This window comes from Vollenhovia emeryi, unplaced genomic scaffold (genome assembly GCF_000949405.1).
Source record: "Vollenhovia emeryi isolate VEMERY1.0 unplaced genomic scaffold, V.emery_V1.0 DF939207.1, whole genome shotgun sequence".
Taxonomy (NCBI): domain Eukaryota; kingdom Metazoa; phylum Arthropoda; class Insecta; order Hymenoptera; family Formicidae; genus Vollenhovia; species Vollenhovia emeryi.
In genome coordinates, this window is record NW_011967159.1 from 431071 (window position 1) to 450599 (window position 19529).

The window sequence follows — 19529 nt, forward strand, 5'->3', positions numbered from 1 at the left end:
GCAGTCCATAATTATATAGTCGAAGGTCATAGCCATGTGTTTATCCCGCATATTCCGTTGAACTTTAATATAGTTTGTTTTAGTATTACAAAAGCAGATATTCAAATAAAGACAAACTCTCGTTTTCATGTGGCTATTTCCATTCGTAAAATGTTTTGCCAAAAATTTTGCGCGGCAATCAAAGCCAGAAACGTTAAAGGTTATGTCAACGAATTAAATTTCTTAAGCGTATCAAAACAATGTACGTGAAAGAGCAAATAAGTACTCCGCATTTTGCATATGATTCTACTCTTTTCTAATTATTTTTTAAAATAAACTTTCAATTTTACATTGTGTATGTATATAATATAATGTAACGAAAGTAGAGTTTAATAATGAAAGAACAGCGACGTTATTAATTAACAAGTTTGCAAACCTTGGGCAAAGATAAGCTTAATAATGTATTTTTTGTGCAGCCAAGGATGAGCATTTACGGCGCAGATTGCAACTCACAGCCAGCAATTTTTGTACGCAGAAACTTCCGAAAGACGCTAATGTCTTCGGGACCATCTCCGGCAGAAAGTTCGATCGCGTTGCAATGGATGAGCGCGAGCTGGAAGAGGAGAATTTTCAGGATAGCGAAGGGTGTGTTCCACGTCGACTGAAGCCGAGCATGGGCCGATACGCTAAGATAATCAAGTTGCATATATCTAAAAAGGACTTGGATTCCGCTTTGAAGGTGCTCGATTTGTTCAAGGAGAACCGCGACAAGCCCACGATGTACATATACAATCTCCTGGTGTACTCGTTCGCCAAGCAGGGTAACGTAAAGCAGTGCTTCAGTCTGTACAACAAGGCGAAGAAGCACGGGTTGCAGCCGAACGCGGCGACCTACACCAGTCTGTTCAATGCATGCTCCTTAGCTGACAACCGCGCGGTAGCTCTGGAGCATCTCAACAGCTTGCGAAAGTCACTTTACGAGCGGCAGTTTTTGCTGAACGACACGCACTACAACGCTATGGTGAAGGCGTACAGCTGGCACGGTCAGGTCCTTCAGGCCTTTCAAGTGGTGGACGAGATGAGAGACAAGCGTATTCCCATCGGGGAGGTCACTTACAACTCCCTGTTCCACGCGGCGATTGCTGACAAGGAGGCTGGTCTGCGCCACGCTCTGATTGTATGGCACTTGATGCACCTGAAGAACATCAAGCCGTCTTTGATAACTTACAATCTGCTCTTGAGAGCGATCAGGGACACCAATTTGGGAAATTTGAAGCCGGACGATGTCCTACTCTCAGGATTTGAGAAGACCAGGATTTCAATGACCGAAGGCGAGAGGCCAGATTTGCTGGCCTCACCGCCCGTTTTCAGCACGTTAGCATTGAGAGAGGAACAGAGCCTTACGCATTGTAATACCGATAGAAATCTACAGAAAGGATCGGTAAATTTGAACGACGTGTTCGCCAAGAATCGTTTGATTTTATTCGGTGGTTTAGAAGGATTTCTGAATCGCATGTCTAACGACAACGTTAAGCCCGACGCCAAAACCATTACGCTGCTCTTGGATTTAATTCCGAACTCGGTACCCGCGGAGAATCTGCTCGTCAAGACCGCAGACGACCAAAATATTCAATTGGATATCGATTTCTTTAATATGCTCATTAAAAGACGCAGCGTGCGATTTGATTACAAAGCTGCAAAGGTAAGCGTTAGAAATTCCTGATTAGTTATTCGAATGTTGTACTGATACGGTTTATTTTAGGATGTCGTGAGCATCGCGGAGAAGAGAAGGCTCTCTCCGAATATAATGACGTTCGGGGTCTTGGCGCTCGGTTGTCAAGAATGCGAGCAGGCCCAAGAGTACCTGCAGGGAATAGAGGCCTTTGGCTACAAACCCAATTCTGTAATCATGGGCACTCTCATCGATACCGCTTGCCACAAGAAAGATTTCAAATTCTTGCTGTTTGTGATGGAATACATGATGGAGAACAAGATTAAATCTACTGATCAGAGCGTTAAAGTCCTAGAGGAGTTTTCGAAAGAATTGTCGCAGATGGAGAAACCGACAGTACGTTGACAAAATTTGCTACAACTATTACAATTGATTCCTTTCCTACGCAATTTAACTGTCAATAAATGAAAGACAGATTTATACACGTATACATTGTTTTTTCTAGGGAAAATACAGGCTTCGAAAACTGAAGCGTTTGGAGGAGAACATGGAGAAATTTGAACAGCAGTTTCCTAAATGGCAAAAAGCGATAAAACGATAATTCGTTGCAAAACGAAATATTATTTCTGCAAAATACAGCCTTTCCAGAAAGAAATTTATATATTATTGTTAATACAATTGATATGTTTTGTAAATATACACATACATGAAACAAAAGGGGGCAGACCGTAGTGAATTAGCGAAGATACGTGGGACGAATTTCTTGCGTCCAAGGTCGACTTCTGGTACCGCTGCTGATAGCACGCGACGGACACGTTCCACGGATGTTGAGCTTGTTGTATCCGGTAGGGCCGGTTGGCTGAGCCCCGCAGGTTTCCAGCGCTACGAATTCGTCCACGTGAAGAGACGGCGGTCTTGACGTGTTGGGCGGCCTCGATCGGAAGGGATCGGACCCTCTGCCCACTCCTCCACCTACTGGACCACCTCGTAGGGAATTGGCGAACTGTGTCCGACCTCGCACTGGCGTTACTAAAAGAATAGAAAGTGGCCAAGTTCTTAGAAATGCTACATAATTGAGCATAAAGACTTTAGTAACTAATTAAAATTTTATTTTACTTTTCAACGTTTTATTTTTACTATACACGAGTATAGAAAAGATAAACCTCACCCATCGAATCCTTACTGATCTTACCAAATGGCTGTTTCGACTTGGCCATCGGAGAGATCTGTTTTTCCGCTCTGCTTTCCTGTTCTTCGTCCTGGGGTTTGGGTTGCAGAGGTTGAATGACGTCGTCAGGAGGTATTTTAGAACATAAGTTTTGCGCCTCCGCTAACAGATTAAAATCAGCGGGCAGTAATTCGGTGGCGAGTGCCAGCAAGTCCACCGTATCTTCGGTTTGCGTCTGATTGGCTGTGAATGAGAACTTCTTGGGTCGGGCCGGGCTATTGTTAGTCGTACAAAGACACCTCTGTGAGAATTGGTTCAACAGTGCTTCCGGGGTTGGCAACAGAGGCTCCAACATCTCCGGAATCGGTTCTTTCTCTTCCTTCTCTTCGGCGGCTCTTAAAATTTCAATCAGCTCTTCCGTGCGTTTCACTTTCTCCAAGGGATGCTCGTTCTTCTCCCAGGATATCAAGAATGCCACTTGCTGCGCGCGCAGATGCAAGGTTCTTGCTTCCGAGTCAGAGGCTATTAGGTTCTCCAAGAATGTCACGGTCAAATCCACGACTGGGCTCGTCTCGGTCTCCTCCAAGCTAGACACGTGGTCCAGTAGCGCGCGCAGAGCGCCGGGATTGTTTTCCAGACAGCTCTTTACATGATAGAGACCGTAGTTGTGGTTGCTGAGGGACAAGAGGATGTGCAATGTACTCTCTATCACGTCCAACTGGAATTTTGTGCTGATCGCTAGGATATCGATTAAAGCCGCGAGGATAGATAAGAGAGGCTCCTTGCTGGGCACCGAGTGCGTCAGTCTCTTCTCCAAAGGTTCGTTGTCCTCTTGCACCAGGCTGAGGCTACAGTTACACAGAGTTTCGAAGATACTGAGAATCTCGTATTGCGCGTTAACGTTGCTGCTACTTTTCAGAGTAGAGCACATCATCTCGATGACCGGCGGATACTTTTGATCGGACTTTACTTGCGCTCTCGATGCCGGACTGGTCAAGGTTAACAAAGTAGCCTTCACAGGCGCATGCCTGGCCAGATCGCTGATTAGAGCGAGAATAGGAACGTTGTTTTCGAGAGGAGTGGCTGCTAGAATACCATCCAAAAGACACCTTCCAACCAAAAGAGCCGTCGGTGCTGCCAGGTCGCTTAGCTGCTTGCAAACCGTCGATAAGAGAAGTAGGACGTCTCCGTTCCAACTCGTACAGAGTAGCCGAAGAGTTTCGGTAAGATTCGCAGCCTGAGCTTGAAGATGTGCCGACCAGAGCTTCCTCAGGCCCAGGATCCTCGTCGCATCCTCAGTAGTGGTCTCTTTTGGTGTTAGAACAGGAGGTAGCAGGCGAGCTAGCAGCTTCAGACCCGGTACGAAGTTGCAAGGGCGGAGGGAGATCATCTTTAGAACTTCGCCCAGCATCTGAGTCCACAGCGACTTGGCCACATTGCCAGAACCGTCGGAATCGACGGCCTGGGTGAAGACCAGAAGCGTTCTCACGATTTCTTCGGACAGAGTCGGCACCATTAAGTTAGACGGGATGGCTTCGATCAAGGAGTAGACTCCGAGCAACGGAGCGACGGCCGTGAGGTCCTTAAAGTCCGTCGCCATGCACTTGACGAGTCTTTCTAGCAATGCTCTGGTCAGTTTTACGCAAGGAAGCAATAAGGCAATTAGTGCCATGCCTCTGCGACCAGTCAGAGCAGCGCAATGGAGGAACGGTTGTTCATAGAACTCGGAGACGTTCGCCATTACGGCAACCAGAGCGGTGAGGCCGTCGGCAGCGAACAATTGGGTCAGAGCATTTCTGTACTTGAGCTCAACGTACGGCTCCAAAGGATCGACGTCGTTATTCGATGGAAAGATGAGATAATGTAGAATTCTACAGGCAGTAATTAGTTGACCGGGAAGCGATGCAGCCTTCTCAGCGATTTTCCTGATAATTGTCACCAACAGGGAGACGTCACAGTAATCCCAATGAGACGCTTGGGCCGCGACCGTCAAGTACGGCGTCACATCCCTGAGGATAACATGCTCGCGAGCTTTGTCCAGTATCAATTCCGCGCGGTTCTGGAAGATCTCCACTCTATCGGAATAACGGACGACTGCGGAAATCACCTCGGCGGCGAACTCGCAGAGATTGGAGTCCATCAAGAAAGGGATGAGAATATCTATGAAGTCGCCCAGAGGTAGAACCGTGACAATAGCGTGCAAACCGTCTGGAAAAATGAGGAAGGAGTGCAGTCTCTTCAAAACCGTCCAGTCGGAAGTCTGTTTAAGGCGAATCAGGCACTGCGCGACTTGAAGACGCCATCCTAGAATGCGTCCAGCGCCTGGTAGCTCATATTTCAGGGCTTTCAATAACAGTCGAACCACCTCGACCTCCTTCAGCAAGTAGAACAAGCCTTCCTTGGTATTGGAGAGCTGCAAGAGGAAGCGGCGGGTCAATTTCATCGTTTGCAAATCGCAATCGGGAGAAGATAACCCCAGTAGAAGATGATGGGCCAGTTTATGGTGTTGAAAATAAGCCACCAGATGAGCGCGGGGATTGCGAGCACGCTCTCGTTCGAATTCCATCTGAGCGCCGGCCGGCAACTGGCGTTTAGGCTGTGCCATCAACGTCGGAGCGCACACGTACGCGTTCATGAGCTCCGCTAAACCGAACTCGTCGTAATTCTTCATCTCTTCCAGATACTCGTACACGTGGACTTTGCGGAAGAGCGAGCTGAGGGCGTATTTGAGCCTGGCCAGCTTTGTCGTGTCAAGCATCGTTAGTGCATTTCTGTACAGATTGTCCCTTAGAAACTCCTGCACGATTATCGGGCTGATTAATGCGGCGTCGAGGGCTCGCAGAGCGGAGAGTTTCACTGGTAACGCCACGTTCTCGCGCATACAAAGGGATAGCAATTTGTACGGGGCTTCGACCTTGAGCAGAATCACCGGACCCTCCGATAATCGACAGAGAGCCTCCGCCAAGCGAACTCCCACTTTTACATGACGCACTTTATACGCTGGTTGCGGTTGAGCCCTCGCGAGCTCCATATCTAAGCCGGCGTTGACGATGTCAGTCAAATCGTTGATATCGTTCACGTCTGTGTCAAACGGACCCAATATGGCGCATAAAGTCTCGCAGTTGTGAACGAACGTTTCTTTCTCCTGGCCGGACGCATTGTGAAAATGCGAGACCGACTTGGAGAGGGATTGTAGAAGCTCTCTGATCTTGGACAAAGTTTCACGATTCACGCACGTGTTCTCCATATCTTCCGGCTTTTCCAAACTTAACAAATCGGGCGGAGCCATCGCGTAGACTTCGTCGACCTGCGATGATTCGCACTCAAATTCGGCTGTAGACGGAACATCGTCCGTTATTATGTCCTCATCCGATAATATTGGCTCGAAGGGCTCGCCGGTCTCTGGCTCGCCAGCTTCTTGCTGCTCCGCTTCCTCCTCTTCGGCAGAGATGGACTCGGGGCTCAGAGAAATCAGGGACTCGATAGGAGGAGACAGAGGTCGCTTTGACGATTTTTCGCCTGCGTTGGACGTCTCTTCCTCCCATTGTCTCGACTCTGTCTTTCCCGTCTCTGACGTAGACGTTCTGGATGGTTCCACCACCTGGATCGGTTGTGGCGACGGGGTCGCCGTCACGCATGTTTCCTGCTGACGTAATTATGCGTTCAATTTTCAACTTAATGAAAGCTAAATCATACAAATAATGAAAGGAAAAACAACAGTCATTCTATAATTATTCGCATCAATATGCTATCAGAATCACATATATTGAATTACTAATTATATCGAAGGACATTTAAAGTATGCGACGTCTCTGGTACATTTTCTGGGTGATTCTTGAAATGTTTCTATCGTTTGCAATTTCTTTCGAATGTGAACGCCATCGTTGCAACGTCAGCAAGCAGATTTCCTTACCGATAAATTCGTTTGATGCTGATTCTCGTAATACCATTCGGACTGCTGCTCGGACGAGATTTGCACAGCATTTTCAGGGTTCTCCTCTATGGAGCTGACGCAAGCGGTAGAGCCAGCTGCCGAACTGACGACTTCCTGCGGATTGTTGAGTGACTTGGTCAGGGTGCCGTACACTGCCAATGTTATGGTGGTGTACCAGCCTCTCAGCACCAGCCCATCCGTTGGTATTTGCTTCCGTTCGCATTCCAGCTGGATGTGAATGTTCTGCTTATATTCTAAACCACCTAAAAACTCGAACGTGGAGGCCCCGGGTTTGCTGAGATCGTTGACGAAAAACTCAATCTCGAATTGAGAAGGATTGGTCGCTCTGAAAGAGAGAATAAGTCTCTTTACATTTCTCACAAGTTTGCAGATTCTCAATGCTAGAAATGCAGAGTAATTACCCAAGTCGCACTCCTCCTGGAAAGTCTGCCTGTACTCTGGCACCCAATGGAATTATTCTCACCTCGCTAATGTAAACAGGCTTGGGGAATTGCACCAGGTCCAAATTCAATTCCTGAAAGCGCATCATTTCATGTTCCAATGTTTTGTGACGAGAAATCTGCACGGCTTTCTAAATTTAACACAACCATTCTTGGAAAGTAACTAAATTCTTTACAAATTAACAAATATCTATATGCAGTTGACAATGTCCAAGGGCCAGGTTTACAAACGTTAACTGCTAACCGAAGGTTAATTGATTCTGTTGTTTCTTAGATAACAAGGTAGTAAAAGATAAGAACTGTTGACTGAACTCTGGTTAACAGTTAACCGACATTTGTGAAACTGGCCCTAAATAACCGAGGGGAAAACCGCTGACCAAAACTGCCCAGTGGGCATTACTTTATCTTATTTTATTTTTATAATGCCCAGTAATATGCCGCAAATCTATACACCACGCTTCCCCGGTAACAATCATAACCTTAAAAACATGTTTGCGCGATCAATGGAGAGACCAAAGCTTCTTTCCATCTACTTTTACTTCAACGTGTTATCGGGGATAAATTTCAACAGAATGGTTAACAAATAACGTATCCTCGAAGTCAATTAATCGTTATTAAACCAATGTAAACAAACCTCTGAAATGTCGTGGGAAAACGTATCGAAGAACAACAATTCGGTGTTATCCATGTCTTACGAGCAAACAACTTTCGGATGACATAATATCTTAACAATTAATTTTTTTTATAAAAAGTACGAGTACTCGCTCCACTTTTCATTCTATCTGTTCATTTTCCTTCGTACGAAAGTACTCGGTGCTTTCCTTCGTCTAATTGTATACAGTCAATGTATATCAGAGTAGCACATTCCATATGTCGAATGCTTTCTTATGTTATTTATAATAATGTAACGTCATATTTTGTAACGCGTGTTATAATAAATATCTTATTGTATTTTTATTGATATTGAACCGCACCATACAGGACTCGTTCCAAGTACTGACAAGTGACAGCAAATGCTTGCTTGCGTTCCGAAAATCGCTACGTTGCAAGTTAGTACAATTACTGCTGCCTTTACGAAAGCAGAGAGAAACCTGAGGGTGCTTTCCGGTCGATCTCAGGTATTTCTTTAGTTCGAGGTGGAAGATATGGCGGCGCCCATGGTGCACGTGCGCGGATAAACACACAGGTGAACACGCGGGGATGGATATATCAAACTTCAACTCAAGACAGGAGCGAAATATTGTAAAAGAGAAGAGGATGGATGCGGTGCCTACGAAGCCAAAGAAAGCGCACAAGCGGATCTCGAGGAACGAGAACGAAACGTCGATAAAGAAAGCGAAGACGAACGGATCTCCCGAGGAGGTGGTCGAACGTGACGTGGTACGGGAGGATTTTGATAAAAATGACACGAAGGCTGAGGCCGTTTGCAGCGACAGGCAGGATACGTTTACCGGACACTCGCTGAGGACGTTTCTTTCCTCCCCTTCCGCCGACCTGACCGCGCTGAGGAAGTTCGTGACGATATGCAACGAGAACAAGGAGAGGGATCTGGCGGCGGAGTATCTGCTCGCCGGCGGCAGCGTCCTCGAGGTTCTGAGGCTGTTAGAGTCATCCGATAAGAAGAATACTGCCAGTGCTACCACTGTCTTCTCTGCGATCCACATTTTACTCATGAGGTACGTATAGTGGCAACGCGCCTGAGAATCCGCACCTTCGTTTCATGTACAGTTTTATTGTAGAATTTTGACCGAGTACCCACAGCGTCGCAGTAGCGCGATAGAGGCCTGTCGCCACCTAATAAACTCTTACATGTCCATCGTGCACTCCATGCTCTCGACTCAGAGCAGTGCCAAGCAACGCAAGGTGGTGCTGAGGCTGCTAGCGGCGATAGCGTCCCTGGACAACGGTCTGTCCAAAGAGCTGCTTATCCATCTGTCGCTGCAGCAGCAAACATTGGAAAGTCTAGCGCAATACACCAAGCCCACGGATTCTCAAAGCGTTAGAACGTGCTTCATTCACTTTGTTCTTGCGTTCCTCGTGGAGGGGAACACGCTGGTGATCAGAACGCTCTTGGACAAGCGCAATCTGCTCTGCTGCGTCTTCTCGGATTTGTTGTACGATTCGAAAGACGTCGTCACCTTGGTTCTGACCACTGTCAAGACGTACGTGCTGGAGAACGTCGGCGTTAGTAAAACGACCAAGCTGCATGTATTTTCCGTGCCCGCTGTATTGAATCTGATATTGTTGTACAACTGGAAAGGCCCGAACAACTGGCCTAAAAACAAAACTCACAGTTTCGATGGGAGCGACAACTTTTTAGCGGACAAGGAGGTAACTGTCATCATCTCATTATTGTAAATTATGATATTTACAATGTTACTTTATGTCGAGAACTAGTTTAAAGGCCTGTGTCCACGATGCTAGAATCCAAGCTTTAGTTTCGAGAAGTGTGTAGCCAATTGACTTACCACTATTCATAAAAGCTGCAAGTTGGATCAAGTTCTAGCATCGTGGATGCAGACCTTAACTGCAGCACCAATTTTATTACAACAAGAAGATTGCTCAACGAATGGATAAAAATTTATTTAATATTGAGGTGCGTCTGAATAAAAATTTCCTACTATCTTTGTTAAAGTAATTCAATTATTTCAGCGGACAAAAGCGTATATTCTTTAATTAAGAAGCAATATTGTGAAAAGTAATAAACTTTTTACAATATTAACTTATGTCTATCGAGTTTCTTGTTATTGCTCTTTCTTTTTTCTTTTTTCCGGTTGTAATTTAGGTCATTAGTGACATGGTTCACGAGTTCTTAATCACTTTGTTAACGTCGCATCGTCATGGAATTGTTTTCCATGACCGAACACTGGGTGGTTCGCGAAGTAAGCACAATCAATTGGTACATACAGTCCTTCAGAACCTGGAGAAGCCTTGGGAACATGAAAAGCCGTCAGATCTGATTGTTAGGATAATGGGCGCCTGCCCGGATTTAATTCGCTCGCAGTATAATGCTATCGAGCCATTTCTTGAACCCAGAGTGTCATCCAAGTGGGTTTGTCTTCTCAAATTTATAGGGAAGGTGAGAGATATTTGTAGGTTCGCTGTATTGTTTTACGCATTGTCCTTTTAATTTGACCCATCAAATGTTTCTTTCCGTAGATAGTGAAATCAGTCGACCCGGTTAGCTGCATCAAAACTTGCACTGGAGAACTGAAAGCAAACAATTTAATAAGTGCATTACTGTCTCTGGCGGTTCCAAACATGATTGTGAAAGTCGCTGTCTTACCAGGATTAGATCACGATAGTCTTTCTGTTAGACACGAGGCTTTATCTCTTCTCCTAATAATGGCTGATCAGTTGAAAGCCATTTCTTTAGCTACGAAAGAGTTCTATAAAACATCTACGGTCCAAAGTCAGATAACGGATTTAATTCTGAGAACTGTTCCCACATTGGAAACTATCTTGCAAATGTGGAACCGAGCTTTTGAAAATGACACTAATATAAAGACTTCGGAAAACGTAGAAAACATTCAGCGCCCAGAATTGGTAGACCATCTCGATATTATCTTGAGCGTTCTTCATTCGTATCAAGATATATGTCCAGAATCATTAGATATCTCGACTAATTTACAACCTAATTTGTTGCTATCGAGTTTAAGTGGTCTTCAAGACGATCAAGACGACGGAGATACCATCAGGACAGAGAAAGTAAATTGCATGAAGGTCAAGACAATACAATTTCTGCTCGCTTTGGATTCTTCCATTTTTGCACCAAAAGAAAAGGCTTTCAAGGAAGCCCTCGTCTTCTTGATATCTCTGACCCGTCAGAAAGATCCCTCACCGGGCAGCTACAATGCTACTAGAACGCTGCTCAATGCAACGGGTTTGTTTGAAGCCTGTGAAGATCAGCTGGATATTTGGATCAATGGTTTCTCCGTGGTTGCGGATTCCAAGGAGAATGAACAGTTGACGCAGTGGTTCATGTCTGTCTTGAAAAGCGCTATTAAACACATTGACACGTATATAAGTATAACAACACAAAAGGAAGAAGTGATAAACGATCAGATAGCTAATCTCAACGTTAAAACAGCGGAGGATATAATTAATGAGCTGTTTGACAAAACTGACAAAATCAGTCCCTACCAGGAAGAATTTTCTACAGTAGGGTCGTCTTTAGTTAACGGACAATTTAGTCTTGTCGAGAAGGATGATGCAATTGACGATAGCCTTTTTTATAAGTTTAAACAAGAAAATGCAAAAAATACTGCTAAACATGCTAAGTGTACAGCACAGAGAAACGAGCAAGTGACGAACTTTGACATAAAGGAGATAGAGGATATGATCCATCGGTTACTTGATAAGGCAAATCCACAAAGCTTCCCTTTAAACAAAAACCATCTCAATAAGATATTGTCTACATCGATGCCATCTTTAATGGGTGAATTTAGTAATTCTAATGTAAAGGAAACTAATGAGGTGATTGATGAAGAAAATGTCGATCCTTGCAGAATGCAAGCTTGCACGGCAATGTCACCACTTCTGTGCTGTGCACTGCAAAAGATGAGTGAGAAAAATTGCACCACCACGATCTTGGCTTATTTATCCTACGTAACAATCCATACTCTACATTATCAGGTCGTACCGGATCTACTGGTTTATATGGCAAAAGACTTGACCAAGTCAAGATGGCAAGATTTGCCGGTTCATAAATACCTGCAAAGTTGGTCAAGTAAGAAGCAACCTATTTCTTTGAAAAATAAGTTGCCGTCTTTAAGATTATTGCATAAACTTAGCGACATATTGTTGGCAGATTCCGAGGTAGACTTGACTGAACTTTCTAAATTATTTAACAAGGGTCGTTCGACGTATTGTTTTAAGTACAGCGGCAAGGAAGTCACTATTAAGCACTCCTTATCTGTGTACGATGTCAAGACTTTATTGAAGATGACTGTATTTTATTTAGCACAGTTAGCGCAGTCGAAACTCTTACGGCAGGCCCAAAACGAAAATTGCAAGCTTATGCTTGCATGTTTATTAAGCGTTTCTGCTGAATTGAATGAGGAAAGCCTAGCAACACTAGAAGACAGTGCAAGATGTATCTTCACTCATCCTGTTCTGTTGCATTATTTCTCGCCATTTTGTGAAGAAGTCTCGAAAGATTCGGCGGAATATATGATCACGGAAACTATTCTGAAAGTCTGTGAGTCTGTCTTACATTTGTACAAGAAACACGATAACGCGGGGACTTGTATTTTTTTTGCGTTTAGAGACAAGTTCCTCGCGGAATTGAGGAATATTATTGAAAGGAATCCCTTGGAAGTCTGCAGTAATAATTACGGTATTGCCATTGACTTATTGAAAGTATTACAGCTGGACTCGAGGGATATCACAGGTTTGTTATGTGCTATCATGAAGTTGGAGAAGATTGTATTTATTTCGAGCAACAAGGAAAACCTTTCCATATTCGGACACGTTGTCCCGGTATTGCTGGATCTGTATTGCAGCAAGGAGTCAGAATCGCACGACACGTTGAACGAGCAGTTTGTAGAAAGGTTTAGCTTACACTTGGTTCACCTGAAATCCAGTAAGTTAAATCACGTGGAAATGTGGGAGCAAGCCTTGGCAAGATACTTATCCATCTCTCCGCGCAATGTTTCCGGTGTCAGTACCAATAATTTTGCATTACTGCTGACGAGAAGTATCACCGCGTCCACGATTCAACTGATAACGACCTTGATCACCAAGAATACCCGGCTGATTCCTTCGCTGGTCAAGTACTTTCTTAAGGTGGAGAACGTGAAGCAAGGTGACGTTGCGTTTCCAATATTGGGCAGCAATTTGAAGTATAAATGGAACGAAAAGTTTCTTCAAAGTCTTTACGAGCGTTACGGCAGCGACATCGCCGCGTATATAACCGAGCCACAAAACCCTGTTCCCTGGATCGAAGAAAACGTGGCAGCGATCGTCCATCTCATCGATAGCACCTTCGATATTGCTCTGTGCGGGAGAATTTGCGACGATGTTTCTCAGAACGGCGATAAACTGGACATGGTGTCCATTTGTTTTGTGCAGTTGCTGGAAAGCGTATATAAGAGGTACGAAAGTTTGATAACGGCTAAGGAGAAATCTCTGATGGACCTGATAAAGGTCTTGTTGCACATAATGACCTCGACATTGAAAAGGGAGCCGAAGAACATAGAGAAAATCAATGTCTTGTGCGAGAAGCTGAATCGCGCGGTGATTCGCTTGAAAAGGACTGAGGATAACTTCGTATTTAGTTCACTGAGCAAGAGTTACTCATGGCCACAATTTACTAGGTTTTCCTTAAAATTAGGTCTAAAGGATGCTAAGGACGAGGCGACTCAGTCGAACGTATTGAAGACCCTGAGCAATTTATGTGATATCGCTTATGAAGATAATGTCGATGATGAGTATACGAAGACCCTGTTCGAAATGGTAACGTCCCATTCGGAGTTTGTTAATATTATGCTTGGATCGCCCGCTATTAAAGGTGAGATTGCTCGTGCGTGTTCTAATCATCGAGAGGGAACACGTAGAAATATGCTTATTCTCGGACAAAATGTTGGTGGATTTTATTTTTCATTGATACAAATTGCATTATTAGCACAGCCTTGATTCGTGACTATAAAGTATTAAAAACTTACAGGAACATGTTATAAAAATAAGTTTAATCTTTGTTTAAACGTTTCATGATATTTTAGGTGACCTGGTCGAATTACTCGGAATACTCATTCGAAAGAATCATTCTGTAATGACTGCTTTGCACGTACCTCTTTATCTCGCGGCTTATAATGCCACCCTTTGCCACGTTGACCAGCGCCTTTTGCAGGTAAGACTCGCGATTATCGTACTATGTAAAGAATATTGCATAATATCTCTGATACTTTCAGATTCTTCAGTATTATGAAGCTCATCATGTCAAACTCCAACAGTACTGGCCGTACTTATGGGGTAGCGCCGCAGCAACACGTTACAGTGTAAAGGGAGAGACGGATACTGTTCTGTGGAGGCAACCTTCCACTTCCGAGGTCTTCAATTTGTTCAATAAGGACATTGTCAGTGAGACTATAAAAAATTATCCCATACACCGAACAATGAAGGTAAATGATTCGAAATATTTTTATTGCAAAATTTTAGACAGATTTTCGGTCTGAAGTATTCCACTATTTTATGATCCTTTTTTTAAAAAATAAAGTTCAAATTTTTGTGTAAACTGCGAGCAAAGCTAAAAGCGAGAATTAGATACTTCGCAAAATTTTATAGATTTTATCTTTGAAGATTAATTAAAAATTCTATTGTCTTTCTTTTTGCAGAGTGATGAATTACACGAGAACAGTAATGTATATGATCCGGCATTTTATCTGCCATTGCTGTGTACCCTATTAGCAGAAAATAATATCGTCGCGTGTCACAAAATAAGCCAGAGCGGTGCATTGGCGTTAGTGCTTGCTGCGTGCTGCAGTGATTCAAGCGATATTCGGATGACAGCATACACTATCATCTCTAGATACTACTTTCACTTGGAAGCGTCTAAGTACAATAACAATTTTAGTAATTAGGCGAGAGATCGAAATAGATTGTGCATTATGATAAATAATACGTTTTCTACAATATACAACTTTATTATTTGTTATAATTTACGATTTAGCTCGTTTATTATTTTAAATTCAATTTAGTTCTCTTTGAGTATTATTGGTCTTTCCTTTATGTTCCTCTTTTGTGAACTAACAATTTGCAACTTACAATTTTGAGGCCCATCTCCAAGTTTGATATTAAAAACGCTATTTTTTTCCATCGATGGGGACACATAGCTTAGGAACACTTTTTAGATCCTTAGTAAATCCACATTTCAGCGAAAAAGATTCGATTAACAAAAAAAAACAATCTAAATTTTCTTATTTACCAGATCTAAGGAAAAGTTATTATGGATGCGCCTAATTGATGCTTTGCGAAATGGAGTCATTTCCTTAAAATGTCCATTGAAGGATGTCCGGCTGAGTTGCCTGATGACTACTTTCCTAGCTAGGGCCTCATTGATCGCCAGTCAACCTCTGCATCCACTTTATTCGCCGTTGCACATCTTCCTAATGGCCAAAACTGCGCTGGACGTAAATACCATACCGGAGCTGCTGCAGTTGTTGCACAGTTCGCATGTGGAGCATAACGTGCACCGGCACTGGATATTAGAAAATATCCGGGACGGTATGAAGGAGGAAAACGATGTAAATGTGGCCCTGAAATGCGTGTTGTTCAAAATTCTCCTAGATTTTCATACTTGTGCACTATCGGATGTTAAGACCAAGGTAAACCTTTATTTACTATTTTCATATAGTTGATTATCTTATTTTTAATGCTGTTATTTCTAATATTTGTATCTTTAATACTTTCACATTCTTTTAATTCTCCAAATCTTTATATTCTTAACAGTTTTCTTTGTGCTGCTCTCTTACTACTTCATATTTGCTACATGATTACATGATCACAGAGGCAGCGTTTCGATATTCACTGACAGTACTGGAAATCTACAGTTTACATCACGTACACTATACATTTTCAGTACCGACAATAGGAGTAAATATCGAAATGCAGCCAAAGTAAGAAAGCAATTTGAACAAAAAGGAAAATTATATATATCTGAATCTTGTCATTAGCGTCGTCAATACAAAGACTTTTTGTATATGTATATACATTTTTTGTATGTATACATCTTTGGAACAAGAAGGCGAGGATTGTGAGAAAAGATTAAAAATAGGGAATTGATTTGGCTGAATGGGATAAAAATAAGAAAATTTGATTGTATTAAATTACATTTTAATCGTAATGAAAATCAGGAAGTTAGCTTCTTTTTTACTTGATTGTTTTCTGTGTATATTAATAAAACAAACCGAATATATAGGATCTGTAAAGAAACTTGCTTTAGTGCTGCTATAAAATAATCTCATATTATCTATTTGATATAAACTAGTAAACTTCATTGATATAAACTAGTTACTGTTTTTTTTCTTCTAGAAATTAATTTTGGAAGTTATCGCCTGTACTACCAAAATTCCCAAAGCATCCTTATTCCTCACACGAGGATATGGCATGGTTCCTTGGCTGCACGAGATTGTCAACCACTTGGATAATTATGAAACGGAAATCGGAACCATTATTACTATAATTGAGAATTTACTGAACACTCTAGATAGTACGGCGCAGGATATTAATCATTACAAAACTCTGTTATCTAGCCTCCTTTTGCTATTATATACGCATTCAAAGAATAGACACAAAGTTGACGTTATTTAGTGTATTTTCTCGCAATGGTTATTTTTGAAATACAACAAAACAGATGCATATAAAAAATTTGAAGATTGAAATAGGTAATATGCAAGGTATATGGAAAGTGTATAGAGTAATTAAGTTAGGGTTTGAAGAACATTTTCTAGTAGTTTCTGCAGAAGTTCCTGGAAAGAATAAAATTCTTCCTTTTTGTTATTTTCAGTTGGATACAAAGTATGTATTAAGATATATCGCTCGCAAAAATACGAGTATACATGATGTTTCATTACTATTATTATCTGGTTAAATTCCGTTACGGGTTCCAACCTGTTGCACTTGTAAAGTGTTTGCATGTTGGGAAGTAAAGCAGGATGGTATGTTTCTTTCTGTTCTATACCCTTCCTGTGTTGTTCAAGTATCTTCTCACGTGGTATAGCGACATGTGCACTAATTTTTCCATCATTGAGTTCGTCTGTACATGCCCTAGCTTCTTTTGTTTTCAGAGCTAAATGAGCGATGTAGTCTTGATCACTTCGCGACAAAAAAACATCAATGTCATTCCTTTTATGATGTTTAACAAAATCCTGTGCTCTGTATATACAATCTTCTGAATCATGTAAGGCATGTCCTCTAGGATGGCCGAAAAGCCGTCGTTCAGTGTTCTCAGAGTATGTCATGCAATGATAGGGTTCATTATCTGAACTATTTAGAATTTCTTTAGCACACTCAGGCGATTTTCCGTCGTAATGACGAGCCCCGCCAATTAATTTGATGTTTTTTTTCAATTTTATCTTGTATATCCGTTTTGCGAAATTCTGAAAGTTGTTTTTCAGTTTTAATACCGTCCATTTACGAAGTTTTAATGGATCCTGCTCGATTTGAGAGCCAATCACCGAAAAGAGACAGCTGTTTAAATCAGTGACAACATTGTCAGGATCTTTGTTACCTCTTAGAGTCCAATGACCTAGGAAAGGATTAGCAAAGCTTAGATAAAAATGAGAATTTTCTATGTAAAATGTCGGCTTTAAAATTTTTATTTATGTGCGTACATTGTACTATAAAAGAAAAAAAAAGAAACAAAACTCTTCACGAAAAAAACCATCTTCTGATAAGTAATCACTATATTGAAATATATTAAAATATTGACCATACGATAAAACTAGTAGAGGAGATTTATATAATTTGTTCCAAACTTCAATAACATTCTTAATATAGATTAAACAATCATTAACAAACTATATTCAAAACGTCCGAACAAAATTGCAACAGGTTGACATCAATCACATTTGCATTAAATTCTGGTAGAGCTTACAAAAATATAATACAAATACAATGGCATTTTAATGATAAAAAATTGGATAATCGTCGTTAATCTACATGAATTTATGTTGTATGTATACTGATTTTTACTGTCATTTTATTATTATTTATACTTTATTAATAATTTTTATTGCATTTCTGCCAGTATAAAACAACCAATATAAAATAACAGTATACATGCGACAAATACTGTTAATCTTTCAGGACGGGGATTTTTCCGAAATAAAAAGTTGGTTCCTGTAGGGACCAGACCGTCCTGAACAGGTTAAATATATAACTTTTTCACTGAGAAATTTTATAATGGACAAAATCTGTTTGTGACAAACTTAGTTCTCCGACGTAAAAAATTGATGTACATATATGTTTTTAATATGTTTAAAAAACTATGATTTTCTAAGAGTAATGAGATGAATATGAATAATTAAGGTATTTGTTAGTCTATATTTTACCATAAAGCTATGTTAAGTTATTTGATTATCTATGAATCTACACGATGTATGTTATACCTACTAAAATCAAGCATGATATTGACATATATGTTTTACTCTAACTCTTTCCAATTATATCCTTATCTGGACTAAAAAGGTGAAACCATTTTGAGATGCTCCAACTTTACAAATTCTTACAAATTTGGCTTACATCTTTTTGAAACTATTTAATTAAGAACGCACCTACTCCTTCCGAATCAGTCGCATGAAATTCAATGTCTACAGGATGTCCTGTTTTTCTTTTACCGATTATTTTATTTAAACTACCATTAACATTCCATATCTTGATGGGTCTTTTAATTATGCTACTCAGAACAGCAATATGTATTAAACCAGCTGGTCCATAGTGTTCCAAATCTTGTATAATGTCATTTATGTATTTAACCTTATATATTTCGCCTTTGTTTTTACGAATAGCAGAATAGCATTGGATAAGATTGATTGACTGAATTCCATGCATCTTCTTAGTGCAAATTTTTTGACCTTCAGTCATTTTTGCGACTGTTCTATAGTAAAATTGGAAAGATGCTGTATCGCTGTTGAATTAATTTTTTGAAGCTGTACATTTTGCTTTCCTCAAGTGAGGAATAATTATCTAAGATGGAATAATATAAAATTTATGGCACATTAAAAATTTCTCTTTAAATGTAAAAGTGGAAAAATATAGCTGGAGAAAGAGAGAAAGAGAATCATCAAAATCACATGAATTATTAAAATATGAATGTCAAAAACATTTAAATTAACATACCACCCATTTGTTGCCTCAAAAAGAATCTATTATGTTATCGGGTCTGACAAAGTATTTGTATTGGAGATAACGTACATTTTCTTGTTTAATTACAAAATTATTTTTCACTTAAAATTTTCTTTATTTAGACGACATAACGAGGTATTCAAAACAACTTTCGTTGCTACGTAATTTAACATTTGCTGCATTTCGCAACTGACTTCCGTTGATTTACTTTTTCGTAATCAATTTCGATATATTTCCATTTGACGTTAACTCTTCCCGAGTTGAATATTCTGTTTATTCAAAGACTTAATCAAATAATTAAATGTTAATGTATGGCAGGAAAGATTAAAAGTTATTTTTTAGACAAATTGTTGCAAATATGCATTATAAGTATAACTATTATTAATTTTGTGACTTGTACATACATTTCAATCAACTTAAGTGCTAACATGATTATATATACATATATTTTATAAGTATATAAATATAAAA

General features: G+C 40.9%; 4 protein-coding genes across 6 annotated transcripts; 2 read left to right on the forward strand and 2 right to left on the reverse strand.

Moving 5' to 3' along the window:
• The first annotated feature begins 6 nt into the window (after positions 1–6).
• Positions 7–2302, forward strand: LOC105561429 (pentatricopeptide repeat-containing protein 1, mitochondrial). The gene is made up of 4 exons (XM_012011402.1): positions 7–241; positions 456–1681; positions 1742–2047; positions 2157–2302. The coding sequence occupies exons 1-4, from the start codon at positions 151–153 to the stop codon at positions 2250–2252; spliced, it is 1719 nt and encodes a 572-aa protein (XP_011866792.1). The 5' UTR covers positions 7–150; the 3' UTR covers positions 2253–2302.
• Positions 2290–8206, reverse strand: LOC105561428 (protein virilizer). 3 transcript variants are annotated; one of them, XM_012011401.1, is made up of 5 exons: positions 7849–8206; positions 7176–7288; positions 6733–7099; positions 2844–6462; positions 2290–2680 (listed from the first exon to the last, which is right to left on the reverse strand). In XM_012011401.1, exons 1-5 carry the CDS (start codon positions 7900–7902, stop codon positions 2388–2390), a joined length of 4446 nt encoding a protein of 1481 aa, XP_011866791.1. In that variant the 5' UTR covers positions 7903–8206; the 3' UTR covers positions 2290–2387. The 3 variants fall into 3 exon arrangements, with proteins under 3 accessions (XP_011866791.1, XP_011866790.1, XP_011866789.1); XM_012011400.1 differs by having other exon boundaries at positions 7176–7345; XM_012011399.1 differs by having other exon boundaries at positions 2844–6465; positions 7176–7345.
• Positions 8207–8348: 142 nt separating this feature from the next.
• Positions 8349–16580, forward strand: LOC105561430 (nucleolar pre-ribosomal-associated protein 1). Its single transcript, XM_012011403.1, has 9 exons — positions 8349–8890; positions 8954–9545; positions 10000–10293; positions 10374–13725; positions 13937–14064; positions 14126–14335; positions 14549–14769; positions 15142–15538; positions 16245–16580. The coding sequence occupies exons 1-9, from the start codon at positions 8415–8417 to the stop codon at positions 16521–16523; spliced, it is 5949 nt and encodes a 1982-aa protein (XP_011866793.1). The 5' UTR covers positions 8349–8414; the 3' UTR covers positions 16524–16580.
• Positions 16581–16611: 31 nt separating this feature from the next.
• Positions 16612–18966, reverse strand: LOC105561471. The gene is made up of 2 exons (XM_012011477.1): positions 18492–18966; positions 16612–17518 (listed from the first exon to the last, which is right to left on the reverse strand). The coding sequence occupies exons 1-2, from the start codon at positions 18795–18797 to the stop codon at positions 16634–16636; spliced, it is 1191 nt and encodes a 396-aa protein (XP_011866867.1). The 5' UTR covers positions 18798–18966; the 3' UTR covers positions 16612–16633.
• Between the last annotated feature and the right edge of the window lie 563 nt (positions 18967–19529).